Genomic DNA, 21,294 nt, shown 5'->3' on the forward strand with positions numbered 1-21,294 from the left:
CTGGGTAGGATAGAGTAATGTTGAGTAAGAGCACAGTTCACTAGCTTAAGTACTTTTACTGATTTGGAGTAAACTTGAAATAAACTATGTATGTTCAAGACCTTCCTGCTCAGCTGGTCCTTCACCAATGCCTTGTGGTCTTAGTGTGCTTTTAGTTTATGCTTATTCATATTTTCAACGCCAGCTATTTCACATCTTCAACTTCAGCCAATATCTTACTATTTATCTTTCAATTGTGACAGATGGCTCCCTGCCATTTTGCAGAGAAACCAGAGAACATTCTTTAAGAGCTCCCTCATTTGTTGGATGGTTGGTAGGGATTGGCCTTTGAGTTGCCTGACAATGGGGGCCTACTGAGGTGAGGCTGGTTACAGTTCCCTGGTATAAGATCCTGTGGGTAGGCAGGATCTGAAGCCAGTGCAGTTGAGAATCTTGTAGAGGGATTGCTCCAATTTGGATGCAAAAGTATCCAACAACTGAGTTTTGGGGATACATCTTATCATAGTTTGGTAAAGCCTCTTTTCTTTCCTTACACTGAAGAGGAGACCTAGAAGGGTGATGGCTGAGTGGAGATAAGCCAGCATCACAGTTAGAACGTATTAATTTTGGCACACAGCTATTAGGGACCTTTGGGTCTCCACCCACCTAAGGGAAAGGCGAAGACTGGGGCAGGAATGCTGTGCCTCTCTGAGGAACCCTTAGTGGACTGGGACACCATTTTCTCATACGTCTTGAGCCATTACTTCTGAGAATTCTCCTTCTGAATTCCTTCCTTTTGTTTTTCTCATGTAAAGAAAAACAAAACAAAACCCACAAAAACCTCCTTTTACTCTGACTACTCTACCCAGCCAAATATTACAACTGAGTAGTGTGGGTCCCTTTTTTTCTCTTCTTCCCTTCAAATGTTTCTGTCCAAAGTCAGCAGACACTACCTTAGTAGTAAATCCACCGAACTCTTCTTGTTCCTTTGCTTTATCTATTCCTTAAAGGATAGTCTTCCCAGGATTTTTGCTTGAGCATCTTCTAATCCCATGCTGCATGCTCTTCATAACTTTAACTGCAATCTACTGATAACTCCCAATTCTGTAGCACTGCTGAGCTACAGACTGAAATAACAGTAATGATAGAGAAAAAAACATAGCTACCACTGAGTGCTAGCTACACATCACACATTGTATATTTCTTTCTGTTTTAGCATTTTATTCTCACAGTAATTATCTCAATTCTTTTTTTTTTTTTGGTAGGTGAAGAACTAGTAGGTTAATTTGTCAAAGATCATGGAGCTATTAAAAATTGAAGCTGGAAGTCTCAGTTCTGACTCTAAGGCTACTTTAGTTGAATATTTTAGGTTCTCGTTAGTTGTTACTTAAATTACTCATAACTTGTTTTATTTCATCCTTCTGTCACAGTCATCTTTATAAAGTGGAAATTAGATCCTGTCCACTTCCTTTTTTGAAAACCTCAAGTAGTGTCCTCAAAGTACTCAAGATGTAGTTCAAATGCCTAAGTATAGAGGAGGCTCTTCATGATCCTCTCTTACACTGTCTGCCTCCTCCTCTTTATATTAATGCTTCAGACATATTAAATCACTCTGTAGCCTCAATATCTGCACATCGCTAGTTCTTCTTCTAGGACAGCTCACCACTTTACCTTTCCCTGTCTGACTTCTATATTTCCTTCCAGATTTAGTTCCCTCATCATTTCTTCCGTATTCTCCCTTCTCCTCCCATAGACTGCATTTGGTAACCCCTCCTCCCCTCCCTGACCCTGTACCGTTGTAATCATATGATTCCTTCAACAGATGAAAATGTGAGCAAATCATGATATTAGACAACAAAGCAGCATCAGGCTGAATGAGACCCAAGAATTAGCTCTGCCGCTTACCAGTTTTTGACCTTGAGTAAGTCATCAAACCTAAGCTCCTTTGTATTTTTCTCCGTCTTTAAAATGAAGATGATGATACTTACATCATAGTTATGAGGATTCACTATAAAGTGACTTGTAAATACAGTTATTGAATGTGGTGGTGGTGATATTACCATGAACAAAACAAATACTTTGTTTTGTACTGTAAAGATCTGTTGTCTTTCATTCCTGCTTGATTAAGAGGGGACCATCTATGTTACTGATAGATATCAGACTCAAACTCACATAAATAATTAGATAATTTATTTCATTTAAAAAGAAAACTAAATGTAGGGCTGGGTCCAGTTGTGGTATGATCTGTGGCTCAAATGTCTTCAAGGACTCACATTCCTCCAGCTTCTCACTCTTATTCTCAGCAAAGGTATCATCCCAAGGCTGATTCCCTTGTGGGTTCTAGATGGCAGCCAGTGGCAGCTGGGATTGCATACTTCCTTGTTCACATTCAGCAGAAGGAAAGGGGCCTCTCTTTCTGTTTTGCTGAGAGCAGACTCCTTGCTCCTTCTTAGTATGTATGAGCTTAGTCCTGCCTGTATGATCCAGGCTGTGGAGGGATTACCATGATGGTTTGAACCAAGGGTTGGCGCTGCTGGGCATATAATCACTGTTGCAACTACTCAAGGGTTGACATTGTTGGCCAATCTTTGTTGCAGCCACTAAACTTGGCTGTTGTAGCATGAAAGCAACCATAGACAAGCAGATCAGTATGACCATTTCCCGATAAAACTGTATTTAAGACCACTGAAATTTGAATTTCATAGAATTTTCCCATGAAATTTTCTTCTTTGATTTCTTTTCAACTCTTTTTAAAAAGTGAAACCATTCTTAGCACCTGATCCATACAAAAAGCATGAAATATGCTATAGTTTGCTTCCCTGGTTTAGAGGAATTGCTGGGGCTAGGAGAGTTACTGCTAATGTTTGATATAGGTGAGCTATATATATATATATTTTTTTTATATCTTTAATGCCTGAATGGCTTCCTGGACATAGTAGATTCTCAGTATTTAATAGTTTATGAGTAATGATTATCACAGTAGGTACTCAGTCCGCAAAATGATACTCAATAAATGTTGGAATTGACAAATACAAATAAAGTCATATTTCCCTCTACTAGACCAAAAGGACATTGGGGTAGGAGTAACTGTTTTTGTGTCCTCTACACTGCCTTGAATGTGTAAGTACTCAAAAATTATGTTTGGCATGGGTAGATTTTTTTAGGTTTATGTTATGGGCAAGAGCACAAACAAAAAACATCCTGTTGATGTTTATAAGAGTTGGAGCTAAGGAAACAACAAAGTGATAAGAGTGTGTATACTTCATTGTAATAGAAAATTGTTTCAGTGGGTCAAGGTCATTAAGTAACAGGTCCTGTTTAAGCACTATGCCAGTAATTTCCACACAGTAAGCTTTTGGAATCCTACCAATAGGAAGCTGTTGTGCAGCCATGAGAGCCATTCCCAATGCGTTGTCATCCGTAATTCATTGTCACTGGGAAGCAGGTTGGGCAGAAGCAGGCATTTTATTTCTCTCACTTTATTTTTAAACATGACTCAAGGATAGACTTAAAATTATTCATGTGAATGCTGAAGTATGGAGTAATTTGCCAAATTTTTCTTCCATTTTTTTTTTGGTTTTGGCTTTAAAATTCTTTGTAAGAATTTTGACAATTTCCTCCTTGACGTGAGGTTATAATTTGTCAATTTTGATTAAAAAATATAAACAATGGGTTGTGCAAGGCTAATGTTTGTAAAAAAAAAAAAAAAGTTTGGAACTGACTTATACTTTAGAATGCTGTATCTTTAAAATTCCAAGATTATGGTTCTCCCCAAATGACTATTTGCATGTATATTGTCCCATGTATCCTTTATCCTGATGTAATACTTACCAAAGGGAGTTTTAATTGCCTTTTAATTTTTCTCTTCCACTGGACTATAAGCTAAATGGCCTCTCTTGTTCATTGCTGTAGCACAAAGTAGGCATTTAAAGAGTATTTATTGAATGGTTGAATATCTGAGTGCTTGGAGAAAACCATGGAAGCCATTAAAAATTTACCATTCTGAGATTTTTGTGTCTTAAAACCCACATTGGCCCACAGGCTGAAAGAACCTTGTTTTGCTGATCTGAATTTTATGTTGGCCAGAAATGTTCTATTTAAAGCAATACTTTTATCCAGAAAGGTATTAAAACTATTTAACCATTGCTATGTGAGAGATACTCATGGCCTGTTCAGGACAGCACCTGCACAGCATACCTTGCTTCTGCCCAAACGTGGCTTACCTATAACTTGCATGGAACTTGAAGACCAGCCTTTGTAGCTCACCAGATCTTTTTGGGGCCTTACTCCTGTCAACCTCAAGCCTCAGACTAGGTTATTCCAGAACACAGCCAAGAGACCAGTGTTTGAAACAGTGTTTGATGCCTTCCAGCACAGATAGTGGGGTACTTGGTGATTTTTATTCTGGGTAACCTCAGCCTGGGGAAAGTAGGGGGTGTATTTGATGAAGTTGGAGCTGAAAGAGGGATGTGGAGGGGGTTTAGAGCATAAGTCATTGAGAGTATGGTGAAGGGGTCAGCTCTGAGCATGGTAGTGACACTGGCCATCACTTTGGTTCTGAATTGCCGTGTGGGTGAGAGGAGAGGCACAGACAGGCAGCCAAGTCAGGGATGAAGCTGACAGTGCCAGCTGTACCTGCCCTGGCCATTTCTACACCCAGAGTGACCTTTCTTCTGCTGTTCTGTGATTTTCTTTTAAAAATACTCCATTTAGGTTAGATTTACTTTTTCATTGATACAGAACAAGAATAACTTGTGTTTATATTTTAGATTTTTGTGGGGATAAGTTGTAAACTCTCCAGTGAGATTAATGAGCTCTGCTCAGTAGGAAGGGGACACGAGAGTAAAATCTCATGCTGGCCTCTGGAAACTCACAGTAGGATGGGCTACAGAGAGTAAGTATGTGTTGAATTGTTGAATGAATGAGATGTGCGTGATCAAGGAGGAGGGAAAAGAAGACTAAGATGAAGGAAGAGGCTGAGGCTCGTCAGAAGTCTCAAAATTACAACCCCAACCAATGCTTTTTGTATATAACCTTTGGGGAATTAAGAAAATTAGAAGAGGTTGCAAAGACACTCAAGAGGCAAATGTCCCATTTTTATTAAAGGAAAGAAAAATAGATTCAGAGCAAGTATAAATGAATGTTTCATGGCAATCCTAGGCAAATTCTAGAATTAAAGATTATTCGTAAGTGCTCAAAAAAGAAAACTGAACGCTTGGAGACACTACAGGTTTACCATGGAGGTTGCTTTAGAAAAAATTAAGCATTCCTGTAGGCTTTGTAGACTGATTGATTGGTCAGAATACAATCTTGTAATTTTTCCTAACTTCACCAAGGCATTTAACGCCATCTCTGAAAATCTCCCTGTGCCTAAGATGGCAAACATTGGCCAGGTACAGTTTGAACCTGCTGACTGCAGAACTGTATCCAAAGAACGCTGATTTAATGAGTTGATGTTAACCTCAAGAGAGTGCTGATTTAATGGGTTGATGTTAACCGCAAGAGAAGCCATTCCAATTAATGCTTATTAGCTGTTGTTTGGCACAAAGCTGTGAGGGAAATCTAGTATCCAGAAGTAAAAATTCTATACAAAGGGATGACTGACACTGAAAGCGGGCTTGAAAGGGTTAACTCAGTTTTTGCAAAGCAAATTCACTGTAGAGAATGAGCTGAAAGAAGTTAGAAGTGGTAGGTATTAATGGTTTTTAAAAAGGCCTAGATTTTTATTGTTGTTGTTGTTTTTAAATGCCTGCAGTCTCAGAGGGAGTTGCCTGCATAACGTGGCTGACCAGAAAAGCCCCTTTGGTAGTTAGTGTTATTACCAGAGTGAGGGGTGCACATCCGACTCTGTGATGGTCACACTGCATCTGGAACATGGCTTGAGTTGGGGGGTTGCAGGTTAGGAGGGACAGTGATGGAGGTTGACAGAGGAGCCTCCTCCGGACAGGCCGTTGGGTAAGGGTGTGTTAGCCCACTGGGAGGGAGGAGTGAAAACCCTCTCCATGGCTGGCCTGGAGGGGAGTCCTCCTCAGGGGCATCACTATCCCCAAGTGTCTCAAGCAGCGGTCCCAGACCTTCTTGGCACCAGGGACCAGTTTCATGGAAGACAATTTTTCCATGGATGAGGCGGGGAAGTGGGGAAGGAAGGGGCAGATGGTTTGGGGATGAAACTGTTCCACCTCAGGTTATCAGCCATTAGATTCTCATAAGGAGCGTGCAACCTAGATATCCCTCGCCTGCACAGTTCACGGTAGGGTTTGTGCTCCTGTGAGAATCTAATGCCCCCGCTGAGCTGATAAGAGGCGCAGCTCGGGCGGCAATGCTTGCCTGCTGCTTACTTTCTGCTGTGCAGCGGGTTCCTCACAGGCCATGGTCCGGAATCATTCCATGGCCTAGGGGTTGGGGACCTCTAGTCTAAAGGTTTCCACGTGGCAGAGGAGTTAGATTTATTCTTCCATTGGAATTTGATGTGAAACTTGCAGAATCCAGTTGGGAATGTGCACCAAGCAGTTAGAGATGTTATCTTGAGCAGCGCAAGTTCAGAGATAACCAGGCCTGTGCATGTTTGTGTCTTTCCATGATGTCAGACTTTTATTGATGCTATTTCAATCACAAAAGCCACGAGCTACATGGAGTTCTGAAAGAAGCAGTTCTCCTTAGTATTTCCAGTTCACTTGGTAGTCAGAGCCACAGGCACACAAAGTCATGCCACTCAACAAGACAGTCAGTATTGCAAACCGTACATAATAGAATACTTAATCAATATGTAAATGTTCCGGATTAAACACTCCACAGCAAAGTAACATTTAACATCAAAAGAAAGAGAATAAGAAAGAGTTAACAAACCAGTCTGGGGAGAGCAACCTGGACAGAAAAATAGCCCAGTCTGGACCAGGTGGTTTGTAGGTCTTGCAAGGAAGAGTCTCTGCTGTGGGCAGAGTCTTCAGCATCAGAGGCCTGGTGGTTGTCACAGGCGATTGCAAGATGGTGTCTCTCTTAGAAATTTTTTAAGTTTTTATTATAAAATGGATTTTTTTCACAAAGTCTCACGAGTACGCTATGTGCCTTCCTCTATAATACTGCTTTTGAAAAATTCTTCTTACGATTTTCTAAGACTGATAGAGTAAAACTCACAGGTAAGAGAAACTTTGATTTTTTCTTCTCATTGCAACTGTCTGGTGATTAGAGTCAAGATTTTGTGAGTTAGAATAATGAATTTTTAGAATTAGAAGAGACATAAGATAATATACTTCATTTATTCATTGTTTTTCATTTTACTGAGGCCCATGAAACAAGGAACTTACCTAAAATCTTGGGCTAATTCCTAGCTCACAGAATTTTCCACATAGATTCTAGTATATAAGAATGTTAGATGAGGAAAGAATTTTTATTTCTGAAGGAGAGAGGAACAAAGAAAATTATACACACACACACACACACACACACACACACATACATGTAAAGAAAGCAAATGTAGCCAAATGTTAATAATTGGTCAGCTCAGGTGTAAGGTACACAAGGGCTTCATTATACTAATCTTTTTGTTATATGTATGTTTAAAAGTTTCAAAATGAAACATCAGGGAAGTATAAAAATAAAACACAAACCACAAAATTAAGTATAAAACTAAGTGTACATTTTTTAAGTATAAAATTAAATATCAGAAAAAAAAATCGTTATTGAAAGAAGTTAAAGGATTCATAAAATAGTTGAGTTTTAGTGACTAACTTAGAACTTTTTTGTGCCTCCTCATAGCTAATGAAAATATTTCTCAAAATTATCAAAATTCCCTTGCTTTTACTCTTTGATATTCACCACTGATAGACATTCAGTTGGTATATGGCCCTGTTTTTGAAACCTTCCTTTACTCTGGCACAAGGTTTAAGCCAGTAACAGGACTTCTGTCAGTGATTGAACATCGTAGATTCAGTGATCGTATAGGGTAAGTCCTGAAATAGATGTCATGTTTCAGAGTGTGAAGCTATACATATGTGTATATATATATACACACACACCCACACACACACACACACACACCCCTGAGGCATCATCAAAATTAAAACTTTTACCCATCAGTAGATGCTATTAAGAAAATAAGGCCGGGCGCGGTGGCTCACGCTTGTAATCCCAGCACTTTGGGAGGCCGAGGCGGGCGGATCACGAGGTCAGGAGATCGAGACCACGGTGAAACCCCGTCTCTACTAAAAATACAAAAAAATTAGCCGGGCGTGGTGGCGGGCGCCTGTAGTCCCAGCTGCTCGGAGAGGCTGAGGCAGGAGAATGGCGTGAACCCAGGAGGCAGAGCTTGCAGTGAGCCGAGATCGCGCCACTGCATTCCAGTCTGGGCGACAGAGCGAGACTCCGTCTCAAAAAAAAAAAAAAAAAAAAAAAAAAAAGAAAATAAGCAGGAAAGCCACAGACTGGGAGAACATTTTTACATCTGTTAAAGGACAGGTGTCCAGGAAATACAAAGAACTCATATAATTCAGTTTTTAAAAATAGGCAAATATGCAAAAGATTTGAACAGATAGTTCACAAAAGAAATAAGTGGCCAAGAAGCATATGAAAAATGCTCGACATCATTGGTTCTCAAGGGAATACAAGTTAAAACCACATGGAGATACCTCTGCACCCTTACTAAAATGGTTAAATTAAAAAGACAGACAACACCAAATGTTGGTAAGCCTGTGGAGCAATAGAACTCAAATTCTTGGTGAATACATAAAATGTTGAACAATTTTGGGGAAAGATCTGGGAGTTTCATTTAATACTAAATGTATATACGTCCTGTGGCCCAGCAATTCCACTTTTACATATTTATCTAAGAGAAATGTAGGCATGTGTTCATAGTTGTCTTGTACAAGAATATGTCTAGCAGCTTTATTCATAATAGGTCAAAATGGGAAATGCCTAGGTTTCTACCAGTAGGAGATTGGATACACTCTGCTGTGCTCTGTATATCACATACATAGTCATTTATATATACTCATATGTCCATCCAATGTACTACTACCCAGCCACAAAAAGAAATGAGCTGCCACTACAGATAACACACAAGACTCTCAGGAACATAAAGCCAAGGGAGAGGAGCCTTGCACACACAAGCTTGTGCTGCCATGTTTATGAAATTCCAAGAGCAGGCAAACTACAGTGAGAAAAAAAGCAGAACAGTGGGCCACCTCTGAGGCTGGGGATGGGGTGCAATGGAAATGGCCATAAGGGAATTTAAGCAGAAATATTAATGTTCTAGATCTTGATAGGGATCTGGGTTACATGTTGTATACACTTGTTAAATCTCAGGGAATGTATACTTAAAATTTATGCATTTCATTTTGTTTAAATTTCACATTAAATAACTATAAAGAAATGTGTAACTATAGTTTATGATACTCATGCCGAATTATTTAGTTGTGTGCTGATGTCTACAGTTTACTTTGCAATGCATTATACAAACAAGGTGATGATAGATGTAAAGGGATGAATAGGTATGCTACAAACAATATAATACCATGTTAATATTGTAGCGGAATCTAAGTGTTACGAATCCTTTCAGCTTTGTTGTGTTTTGGAAATTTTCATAGTAAAACATAGGGGAAATTCTTACGTTGTTTGTTTCCTGTGAAGTAGCCATTTTTGTGGGTCAGAAACTGACAATTTCCTGTGGTTGAGCCCAACATATGGAAGCACATTTTGTAGCCATTTTATTGAGGCATCTTTATCTGCCTGGATACTAACAGGAAATAGCTTCATTTTTCTCCATTCATTGTGCACAGTTGGGAAAGATTAATCTGTTTGCTGTTGGTAGCAGAGGATCTTGACCATCTCTGGGACAGACCTTAACACCTCAGTCACTCTTCTTAAAACTCTGTCTGGATTAGAGCTGATCTCATTTTCGGTGCTTATGTTCTTGTCTCCCCTTTGCAGCAGGGCAGGAGGGGAAGGAGTGAGTGTGCTCTCCTGTGGTTTGCCTTTGGGGCTGTGCTGGGGAGGAAAAGGGGGTGAGGCCCCTCTCAGTCTCCTAAGTTGATAAGATTGACTGGCATGGTTATTCACAAGTGACAGGTGCTCAAACACTGCCCATGTGAGTTCTTTGAAAGGCCTGGTATGGACCCTCCCTGTGACACATGACTTGATCCACTGTCAATCCCCTGGGCCTCCACTCCTGGCAGAATACTTCATCCCCCCTTGCTCTTGGGAGCCCATTGTGTGTCAGTCAGCCCTTTTGAGTGAGGTGCTGGCAAAATGGTACAAACCCCGGTACTTCCCTGCTGCCCTCTTGGACTTGTGCGAAGCTGACATTTTGCCTGGAGCTTGGGCGCCCTTGTAGCTGTCACCTTTCTCTGTAGCCGTCATTCTCCAGTTCTCTCTGCTGTTCAACTAGGCATAGGGTGGGCCGTGGAGTCCATTGCTTGAGTGGACATCCACTGGGGAATGAGAAGTCAATCTCCCTGCAGGCACCCTTGGTCTCTGACAGGCATTCTCCTGCAGAGAACTCTTGATATCTCTCTTAGAAATTTTTAAAGTTTTTATTATAAAATGGAATTTTTTTTTACAAAGTCTTGCAAGTAAACTGTGTGCCTTCCTCTATAATACTGCTTTTTAAAAAATTTTCTTAGGATTTTCTAAGGTTGATAGAGTGAAACTCACAGTTAAGAAAAACTTTTTGATTTTTTTTTCTCTTTGCAACTGTCTGGTGATTTAATTTAAAGAGTCAAGATTTTGTGAATTAGAATAATGAATTTTTAGAATTAGAAGAGACATGAGATAATATACTTCATTTATTCATTATTTTTCATTTTACTGAGGCCCATGAAATAAGGAACTTACCTTGCAGTACCTGCAGTACTCCTCTCTCATTTGTCTTATGGCGAGGGATTTTTGGAATTTATAAATAAATATTTGTGCCTTACCAAGTAGATTGAATATGAGATTCACTATTCTACAGAAGTGTGGTTATTTAGCTTTTGGCAAAGTTGTGAAATTTTTACTGATCTATATGTAGGAAAAGTCAGACTTCGTGCTGTTAGGGTGAAGGCTGCTGTTAGTGCATCACCTGTTCAGTTGATCATGGTTTCTGCAAGAAGTTAGGCAAACCATGCAGTCTGAAGGAGTAGTTCTCACAAGACTGCCCTCACTTCAGGCACCAGCTATAATTTTGGGGTCCCTAGGGTCCTCTGGAGATCACAACTGATATGGCATGTCCCAACTCCCACTTGGTTAGGCTGTCCAGTGGCCAAAGCCCCCAGGCAAAGACGCTGTTATCAGGCAGAACATTCCTGGGATCTAGAGACCCTACTGAAGCAACCAAGGGCAAAGACCAGACTTCTCTTTGGGTAAAGTTAATTGTTTATGCAATTTTTAGTTGCAGCCATTGTTGCTTTTATTACTGTTACTCACTTTTATTATTAATTTATTTAGTACTTGCTTGTTGGCCATCTGTGATATTGTGAAATATATATTTGGTGGTCTTCTTGTTTCCTGACATATATCTCCTGAAACCCTCGTGGTCTCCCAGAGTCTTAAGAGTGTCTTTCGCTAATAATTGACTGGCGGCTGACAGCCCCTAGATAGCTTCAGGATGGGTGCTGGTCACAGGAAAGACAAAGGCATCATTAGATGATTGGAACTTTCAGCCCCACCCCCAACCTCTGGGAGGAGAGAGGGGCTAAAAGTTAACTTGATCACTAGTGACCATTGATGTAATCAATCATTCCTATGTAATGAAGTGTCCATAAAAAACTAAAAAGATGGTTCCTGGAGCTTCCAGATAGCTGACAGAGATTAGTAGAGGAGGCAGTGTGCCCAAAGAGGGCATGACATGTGTTTAAGTTTAACCTAAAGCTGCCTTCTTGCCTATTTCAAGTTCAGCCTAAAGGCTTTTCCATATATAGTAAATTGTATTGTAACTAAATGAATAAACAGACTATAACCTACCCTTGTATCAGTCACAGAATTTTAGTCAATCACAGGTGGACAACTGTTCAAACTATATTCAAATATGGCAAACACTGAGCTGTAGCCAATCCAGCTGTTTCTGTGCCTTTTTCTGTCCATAAGTATTACCTGACCTTGTGGCAGCCCTGGAGTCTCTTAACTGCTTCTGGGGCCTGCCCAATTCAACAATTGTTCTTTGCTAAATTAAACTCTGTAAATTTAATTTGTCAGCCAGGGGTGGTGGCTCACACCTGTAATCCTAGCACTTTGGGAAGTGGAGGTGGGAGGACTGCTTAAAGCCAGGAGTTCAAGACCAGCCTGGGCAACAAAGCAAGACTCTGTCTTTACAAGACTTTTTTTTTTTTTAATTAGCTGCACATGGTGGTGCATGCCTGTGGTCCCAGCTACTCAGGAAGCTGAGGTGGGAGGATTGCATTCAAGGCTAGGAGTTCAAGGCTACAGTGAACTGTGATTGCACTACTGCACTCCAGCCTGGGAAACAGAGCGAGACTCTGTCTAAATTAAAATCAAATAAAATAATTTTAATTTGGCCAAAGTTTTTCTTTAAACACATGGAAACTGGGCACTTCTTCCCACATACCTTGCCCTGTGCATCTCTTCCATCTGGCTGTTCATCTGCATCCTTTGTAATATCCTTTATAATCAACTAGTAAATGTGTTTCTCTGAGTTCTGTGAACCCCTTTAGCACATTAATCAAACTGGAGGAGGGAGTGGTGGGAACCCCGATTTATAGCCAGTTGGTCTGAAGTATAGGTGACAACCTACTACTTGTGACTGGCCTCAGAAGTAGAGACAGTCTTGTGAGACTGAGCCCTCAACCTGTGGGATCTGACACTATCTGCAAGTAGATAGTGTCAGAATTGAATTGAATTAGAGGACAGCCAGCCGGTGTCTACTGCAGAATTGATCGGCTGCAGAATTGATTGCTTACTTGCTGGTGAGGAGAAATCCCCACATGTTTTAGTGACCAGGGGCTGCAGGAATATTCTGTGTTGACTGTGGGGTGAGAGTACAGAAGGAGAAAATATAGAGTTTTCCCAATATCCTTATACTATCCCCAAGATGTATTATAATTCATAATTGTATCAACTATTTTTTTGACCTATGATTTTCTACTAACTCAACTGTAAGACGTGTGTTTTATAATTTACAGGATTCTTCTGTGTATGCTGTGCTAATGAATTTTTGTAATCCCTCTCTTCCCTCCCCCATTTGCCTCTGTAGGGCACTTTATTTTAAATGCTGAATTCTTTTGCTCTAGAAAGTGGGAACTGGTGGGGAGGAGGGCCATGGATCTTTTGCTGTCAAAATAGGTTAAAGTCAAAGAGTCTTCATGGGCACAGCTGTAAACCAGTGGTAGTTGTCCATATTGGCAGTGTGTCCTTGTCTCCTTGCCTTGAAATTAAGAGTTAAAGCAGGATTAAGCTTTTTTGTTTCTTAGTTTTGAAAAAATAACCTTTTTTGTTCATTGTAATAACTTTTCTTTCACCACCTCAGAGTTTCTCAGTGGACATAGCTCATCTTCCTTTACACCTTTTGCTTTTCTCAGGCCAGTGAGAGACTGTCTTATTTTGAACACCATGCTAATAATTATCACCCACCCATGTGGACAATTGACTAGCCCAGAGGAGTGTTTTTTTCTTCTATGAGACCATCTTCTCTATTGAGTGCTCTGTAGGGAGAAATAATTACGTTTGCAGAACCGACTCATTAGGCCTGGCTTGAGGAACTAGCCTGTGAGGTTAGCTACTATTTATATTGTTTTTATCTTCTTATCAATGGTGTTTGGGTCCATCACAAATTCGTATGACAGGCATGGGTGGACCCATATTTTGATTCACATTCTCTGCTGCAGTGAATCGGTATTAGCACAGAGGTATGGGCTAGGGCAGTAGCTCCTCAGCTGGGTATAAAGGATAGTAAAGGTTCCAAAAATACCTGGAGGCTGATATAAATGGGTATTGCTGATATTTCACTTTCACTTACTAATACTGATGAAAATGCAAGCAGCTTTCTCAATTTTGTTTTCCTAAGTTCTAAAACTCATGGCGGCCCTTGTCGTTCTTCCAGCCATGGTGCCTTTCTACACAGGGACAGTCAAGAGAGCAGCATCTGGTGTTTGCCAGGACAGGTGGAGGAGACTACAGAGCCTGTCCTACCTGGCCCCACTCATGTACAGCCCATGTGACAGTCATCCAAGATCAATCAGGGAGGAATTCACCTGAGACAGAACTGTGAAAACTTGGTGAAGGGACCAATTTGAGTCTGAAATCAGAGTCTAGAAACCACTGGGCTGCTTTCTGAATTTCTCTCTCTTAGCTATTTGTAGTCTTTTCCTCTAGTGAATTAATTTTAGGATCATTAAATTCATGGAGATGGGGAAACCTGAAGTGACTTGACAGCCCAAACAACTAAGCAATAAGTTGCTCCCTTATTTCTAAAGTGTTAGCAGAAGAAGTTTGATTACTCATATCATATGAAGGATTTGGGAAGGAATGTATCCACTTATTTCACAAGTGATTATTTTATTGAGTTCCTACTAGATAGATCCAAGGGAAATGTACAGTAATGAACGTGGCAGATTCAGTTCCTTGTTGCGTGAAACTTACATTCTAGAGGTGGAAAGAGATTAAGAAATCAGCTGTTGTATAGTTGTCTGATTAGCAGTGTAATAACGTAGTAAAGTAGTGCATATTGCTGTGAGAGTGAGGGAAGTGAGGAAGGCTTTCTTGAGAAGGTGGTTTGTAAGCAGAGTGAGCTGGCAATAGCTGAGGTGTGGGGGTTGTATGTAATGGTGCAGCTTTGACATAATTATGGGAAGAGGGAAAAGTCTGGGCTGAGAGCCCGAGACAGGAAAGACCATGGTCAGGTATTTTGGGCAGGAGTCTAGGCAGCTAGGGCGGTGACACAACACTAAGGCTGGAGCCATGGGCTGGGGCCCCTTCACATGGAGCCTTGTAGGCCACATGGAAGATGTATTTTATCTCAAAAGCAGTATTAAGACATTAAAGAGTTTTTAACAGGTCAGTGTTATAATCAGATTTAAAAAATATTTTGGCTGCTGTATGGAGTAGAAAAGTGTATGCTAAGTTATTGAAATTACCTAGGAGATGATGATAACTTGGATTTTGATGATCACAGTTGAAAGAACGTTGGAACTTGAGACAGAGTTTCTCACTTTTTAATGTCGTGGCACACGCAAATGCTTTTAAAAACTATGCTGTGGTAAATGGACAAGGGTGACCCAGGTGCTGAGGAGAATTCATATCTTGGCCTCGTTGTAATCACCCATTTGCAACAGCCAAATGACATTGAAATCACCCATTTGCAACAGCCAGATGATAAACTCTTAATTTTGAGAGGTGAGTGTTTGGGACAAGAGTCAAGGATGAATCCTGGGGTTTTTGTCTAAGCAACTGGCTTCACAGAAGTGCTTCTGAGATTTAGGACACTGAACAGGAAAGGGGAAAGACCATGGTATATTGTGTATATGCTGAATTTGAGGTTTTCTAAGTCATTCAAATGGGATATTGAGTAGACACATGGTTGTGGAGCTCAAAGGAGAGAAAAAGGTAAGTCATGTAGATGATAGCTGAAGTGAACTAGAGAGGTGGCATAGGAACAAGTATTACAGAATTTTTACACTTAAAAATCAACTAGATGAGAGTGAGCTAGCAAAGGAGACTGAAAACTAGGAAGTTTAGAGAGGTGTTAGGAGTGCCACAAGATTCTGAAGTTATGAGAGTCGAAGGAAGAGTGTGTGGAAGGAGGAGGGAGAGTTCTGCTGAGAGGGTCAAGTCAGATGAGGATTGAAAGTTTTCCCTTGGGTTTAATGACATGGAAATCATTGATGTGACATTAGAGCCACTATGCTGGAGCCGTGTGCAGAAACCAGATGGAAGCCTACAGGTTGTAAGGAGTGAGTGGGAGGTTAGAAAATGAAAACAGAGAAACAGCGGCTCTGTGGAGAATTTCATCTGTGATGGGAAGAGCAAGATGACATGGGGGCTAGCAGCAGGGTGGAGGGAAACCTGGCAAAGGCAGTGAGGCTGGGGGAGAAGGGGCGTGAAGAGACAATGCAGAGTGCGAGGTAGCTGAGGAGAAACTCGGAATGGATGCGGGCTAGGGCAGGTTTGTGTGCTGGGCATTGGGCACTCAGGATAGCTTCCTGCTGAGGGTTCTGTTTTCTCTGTGAAGTATGAGGCTATGGCAGTTTGAGTATGAGGAGGTAGGATACATTGGGAGCAGAGAAGTTTGACATAGTCATCATAAAGAATGGAGAGGTGAGTTTGTAGAGAATATGGGAGGGTGGCAGGCAGCACCAAGGCCCAGCTGAGGCTGGCTCTCCTGTGTTCAGTTCCCGATCTTGATTCCGTGAGCCCAGCTGCCCTTGCCTCCGTGGCGGGGGATACTTATGTTCATCCAGGGAGGCAGTCACTGCAGTCCACGCAGTGAACTGATAGAGGAGCAACAAAAGCTCTTGAGTCGCTGGAGTGATGTAAATGGTCAACTGTGGAGTCTAAGATGGCCACTGATGGATATGAAGGCAGGAGGAGAAGAGGGGATACGCAGGAAGCAGAAATAAGAGAACTACAGGATCCAAGAAGAAAATGTTGAGGAAACAAAGTGGAGATATAGGAAGTTGTGATCAAAGAGTGAATGTTCCCATTCTGTGCATCGTGTGGTGAGAGAACCTAAACCCTTGCATGTGGAGGTGGCATTCCCCAGTGGTGGTGGCCATGGGAGTCTGTCTAAGCAGGTTTGACTTGTGTCTGCAGAGTTGCATTTTGTTATTTGGTAATACTGGTTGTTTAATGTTAGGTCAAAAATGTTATAATTCTCTCCTGTTGACTTTGGGTACTATGTGTAGATGAAAAAAATTTTGTTTTTGTTTTAAAGAATCATATTTTCAGTATCTCATGACACTCTACAGTCATTATGATGGAGTCAAAAAAGCAGAGCTTTCTCAGCAGGGTTATGGAATCTGTTAGAATGGCCGGTTGTGCCATCCAACAAGAAACAAGGTGTGAAGAGGAATGTGAATTTGGTTGCGTTTATGATGAGGTCCATGGTAAGAATGTAAGAATGAGTGTTGGATATAAAACGGAGGCGAACAAGGTCTCTGGGGATGAAGAAATGAAGCAAAAAGCACCTGTCTAGCTGGACACAGGGATAGACATTGAAATCACGTGGTTACAGCTGGACTGGAGGTGTAGAAGACTTCCCTGAGCATGGGGTGGGAGTGGGAAAGTCACTGGAGGTGGTGGATGACAGCGATGAGGCACAGTGGAGGGTTGAATAATTAGATGTCATAGACCACAGAGGAGCAGGGAGCAGGGTTTTGTTGTTGATGTCATCACTTTCTTTTTTTCTTTTTTTTTTTTTTTTTTTTTCTTCTAGTGGGTAAGGAAATGATGGTCTGGAAATTGGTAAAACGCAAGAACTACTTCCCTTCCTTGAGACCCTGAGAATTAGGGACCGCTGGTATAGTATTCTTTGTGTGTGGTCCCTAGACCAGCAACATCAGATCATCTGGGACTTAGAAATGCCAATTCCAGGGTCCCACTCCAGACCTACAAAATCAGAAAGTCTGGGGGTGAAGTTGGCATCATGTCTTAAAAAGCCCTGTTTGACTCTGATGTGCTCAGAGTTTGAGAACCATTGCTGTTTAATAGCTGATCCATGGTGAGGGGAGGGAAATATTCAGTGCTGACTCATGAGAAGGCCGATGGATTTTCACCTGGAAGGTTTTTGGAAGGAGGTAGAACCCTCCACTCAGTGGACATATGTCCTGGCTTCCCTGGTTGCGAGTGGCATTAAGCTGATACTAATATTCTCAGAACACATGTTGGAAGTTTGGTCTTTGCTTAGACTTGGAGTTGCTATTAGTACCAGTAGCTATTACAAGGAATAGTTAACTTAGTGTCATTTTAGTTGCGTTTGCTAAAGTTTTAAAAACATGATTTACTATATGCAAATTAAGTTTATTTTTAAACTTTTCATAAACATTCTCTATCATAAGATTGAATTGTCATTATAAGAGGCAGTTGTTCAGAATCCAGAATGTATTGTTCTTTAAAAAGTGTTGTGATAGATTAAATGATATTTCAGAGGGTTTTCTCCTAATCTCGGTATCTAAAATATCAGGTATGTCATTGTCATTATGAACTGAGGAGGAAAGACATTTTTATCAAAATAACTATTCAATTATTGCAAAAGACAAAAGAAGATTAACTAGAGGACTTGTGAAAGTGCTTGATAAAGATTTGTCAAGGAGGAATAATTGGAGCTGTGTTGAAGAAGTCTTGGGGTAAGGTATAACCACATTTTAATTGCTGTGATTCCTACAGTTTGACGTTTAGCCGTAGACATTCTGTAATTTGGAGTGGAGCTGATCTTGCACAGGCCAGTAAAGAGAGGAGAAGAAACCCTACCAGCTCCAGCAGTTGCAGGGGCAGATGGGATTGTGAAATGAGCTCTAAATTGGGGGTAAGGTTATTTGTGCACTAGTCACGATTGAATCGATAAAAGTTTGTTTCACTGATGACTCCAACAAATATTTGCATGCCTAGTTTGTGTGAAGACCCATTTTATAAGCAAGGAAATTCAGGCCTAGAAGTTTGATGACTTCCCCCAAATCAAATTTAATGGAGAAGCCGTGAAGCAAATCCAGGTGTCTAAGTATGAAAGCATACCAAGCTGCCTGCTGGATCAGTGTAGGGGTTTGGTTTCTAGTGGTTTCACCCATGGGGTTATCGTGTTGCTGTCATTCTCCCTCCAAAAACAACACAATGAAAGGAAGCTTCCAGAATATTTGTCTTAATAAATTTGTATGGTGACGAAATGGTGGGTCACCTTAACCCCTGTCAACAAGTGATTCATTATCATTTAACAATTTAGCAAGCACTAAGTTTAGTGGGACAGATCTTTGAAGAAAATAATGGTGGAAATGACGCTTGGCCAGAGGGCACCTGAGACCATTTTGTTTAGTTGGCCGTGATGCCTACCTGCTTCACTCTGTCCTAAACCTGGACCATCAAATGTTGGTACCATAGGTTGCAGACTATGGTACCAACCTCTTAAGGATTAGTCTTACCATGCATTCAATAGTTTCACTGGACAGGAACTGATCTTCCCTTTGAGATTAGGCATACCATATTTACAAAGTGACATATCAAGAGTATATTGTTTGCTTTTGATAAAAACTGCCCCTAAAAAAAGGCATCTTAGGAAGGAATCCCTTCTATAATTTAGTGTTTTGTTCCTTTTTGGAACTAGTAAATATCAATAGTAATAAGGTTAATAATACTAGAATAACACCTCATTTATTTGATATTATAAAAAGATAAAATATTGCTAATAATTTAATATTCTAGTTAAGTAACATTTAGCTTTGAATATATATGTTTGAGTGTATATACACAAACACTCAGATGGATTTAGTTTTTATGGCCCCTTTTGAAAAATTGACCTAGTGGTGTATTTTTTTAAAAAATGTGCATATCCTTTTAACGAGAATTTCATTTTTTCTTCCACAAGAATATATTGGCAATATATTCTTACCTTAAGCCACTGGAAATTACTAGTAGTATTCAAAGCTTTTAAATGTTTAATTTGCTTGTGAAGCTTTAAATTTGAGTGAAAAAATTAGTCTTATAAACAACTTAGAAAGGTTGCTGCCTGCTCTAGATACTATTTGTGCTAAATTAATTTAGTATACTAATCAGAACTCTAATGAATTCTGTGAACTGCTAATGTTAGATCAGTGAATAAATGGCTGATTTTATTTCCCAGAAGAGAATGTTTGGAGATGAGGTTGGGGAGAAGTCGAAAAAAAAAAAAATCAGAATGTGGTTGTGTAATCTTTTCCTAATTCCCTTTCAAGATGATCTTTCCCAGGTCAATATTCTTACTCCTGAAGATTCCTTTCTTTCCCTCTCCTCACCTCCCAGCCTTCCTTCTATTTCTTTCCTTTCCACCAGTCCTCTCTCCCTCCTTTTCTAGTGAAACATTTTATGTTGGTGCTTTATTTTTGCTGTTGGAGGAATTATTCCTGGCATGGTGTCTGTGAATAAAAATTCTAGAGCATTAATTAATTTCTTACTATGTATGGTTTTGTTTCATTCAAACAATCTAATGGTCTTTCCTTGTAGCCATTTTATTAGATTCTGAAGGGCCAAATCAAGCTGTTTCTGGGCTTGGGGCCATATTTTATAGCAAGACTTGTTTGAGTTTTCAATGAATTGGTGCTTAAACTAAAGCCATTAAAGCCTGCTTCCAAGAAAACAAAACTGGCAGCACAGTTTGTTCTATTTCTTTTTTTTTCAGCATGCTTGATTTTTTAGGGGTTGGAGTTAGCTAGGATCAACTGGGAAAAGAATCCCGTAAGTGGGAGAAAGGCTGTCATGTTGTTAGGGAGTGCACTTCAGCCTAAGTGGTGATTAGCAGCATTTAGCCTCTAAAAATAACTGGTGAGCAGGGTTTGTAGTCAGGTCCAATTTCAGTTCTAGAGGCCCTTACAGTGCAGGGATTGGCCAGTCTCAAGCTCTGGTAGGCAAGTGCATGCAGTGTGCCTAAAACCTGCCAGCAGTACTTTTGAGTTTTTTTGTTTTTTGTTTTACTTTAGCATTTATTATTCATGGATTGAAGAAATCAAAATGGCTGAAGATAAAGGTATATTTTTGTTATTTAGGCTAAAATGGCTTTAGATCTAGCTGACAACTTTTCACTTTATTTTCAGTGGTGCTCTGTTAAAATATTTTTGGCTAAGTGCTTTGACTGCACCGTCTACGTTTTCTATTTTGAACTCCCGGAGATACTGACTTTTCATAGTAGCTGAATATTTCATGGAATAATCTGTCTTTAATCCGAATGTTTTGGTGTCTTAATTTAGATGATCTTTTAGTATGTTGAACTACTGGAGGCTGCATTTTACAAACTTCAAAAAATGTACAAGCTCTCTTCTTATTCTTATAAGTTAATTACAATGAATTTAAAGAATCATTTGTATTTAGATTTTATATAAAATTGTAGGAGATATAAATTCAGTCTCATATTAATGAACAGACTTACCTGGTTCAAGCAAGGACTTACCATTTATGGAAAGTGACCTACTTTTATGTGAAGCAGACAATAAATGCAAAGAAAAAACACAAGGGTTTTATTTTGGTTTTAAATTGACTCTTTAACTTTGAAGTATTCTTTAACTATGTATTGAATTTAATGTTTCGTATATATTTGCTTTTGCTTTACTTTGTACATTAAGATAGTCTTTCCATTAATTGAAAGACTGCATTCACTCATGTTGAATATTTATAAAAGAAAAGAATAGTTGAAAACTGCTTCTAACTCTCAGCTGT

General features: G+C 40.0%; 1 protein-coding gene across 13 annotated transcripts in view; it reads left to right on the top strand.

Moving 5' to 3' along the window:
• ASPH (aspartate beta-hydroxylase) overlaps nucleotides 1-21,294 on the top strand; it is a 221,502-nt gene that overhangs the window by 13,322 nt on the left and 186,886 nt on the right. For 2 of the 13 annotated variants that reach the window (XM_032759692.2, XM_058444608.1), the window contains exon 1: nucleotides 20,445-20,608. The exons of 9 other annotated variants lie outside the window; for them this stretch is intronic. In XM_032759692.2, the coding sequence (XP_032615583.1) occupies nucleotides 20,593-20,608 (16 nt within the window). In that variant the 5' untranslated portion in view covers nucleotides 20,445-20,592. Of the gene's footprint in view, nucleotides 1-20,444; nucleotides 20,609-21,294 lie in introns of those variants that run through there. 2 more of the 13 variants (XM_032759691.2, XM_032759694.2) reach the window with 1 other exon arrangement.

Source organism: Hylobates moloch, unplaced genomic scaffold, assembly GCF_009828535.3.
Source record: "Hylobates moloch isolate HMO894 unplaced genomic scaffold, HMol_V3 SCAFFOLD_9, whole genome shotgun sequence".
In the NCBI taxonomy this organism is placed as follows: Eukaryota; Metazoa; Chordata; class Mammalia; order Primates; family Hylobatidae; genus Hylobates; species Hylobates moloch.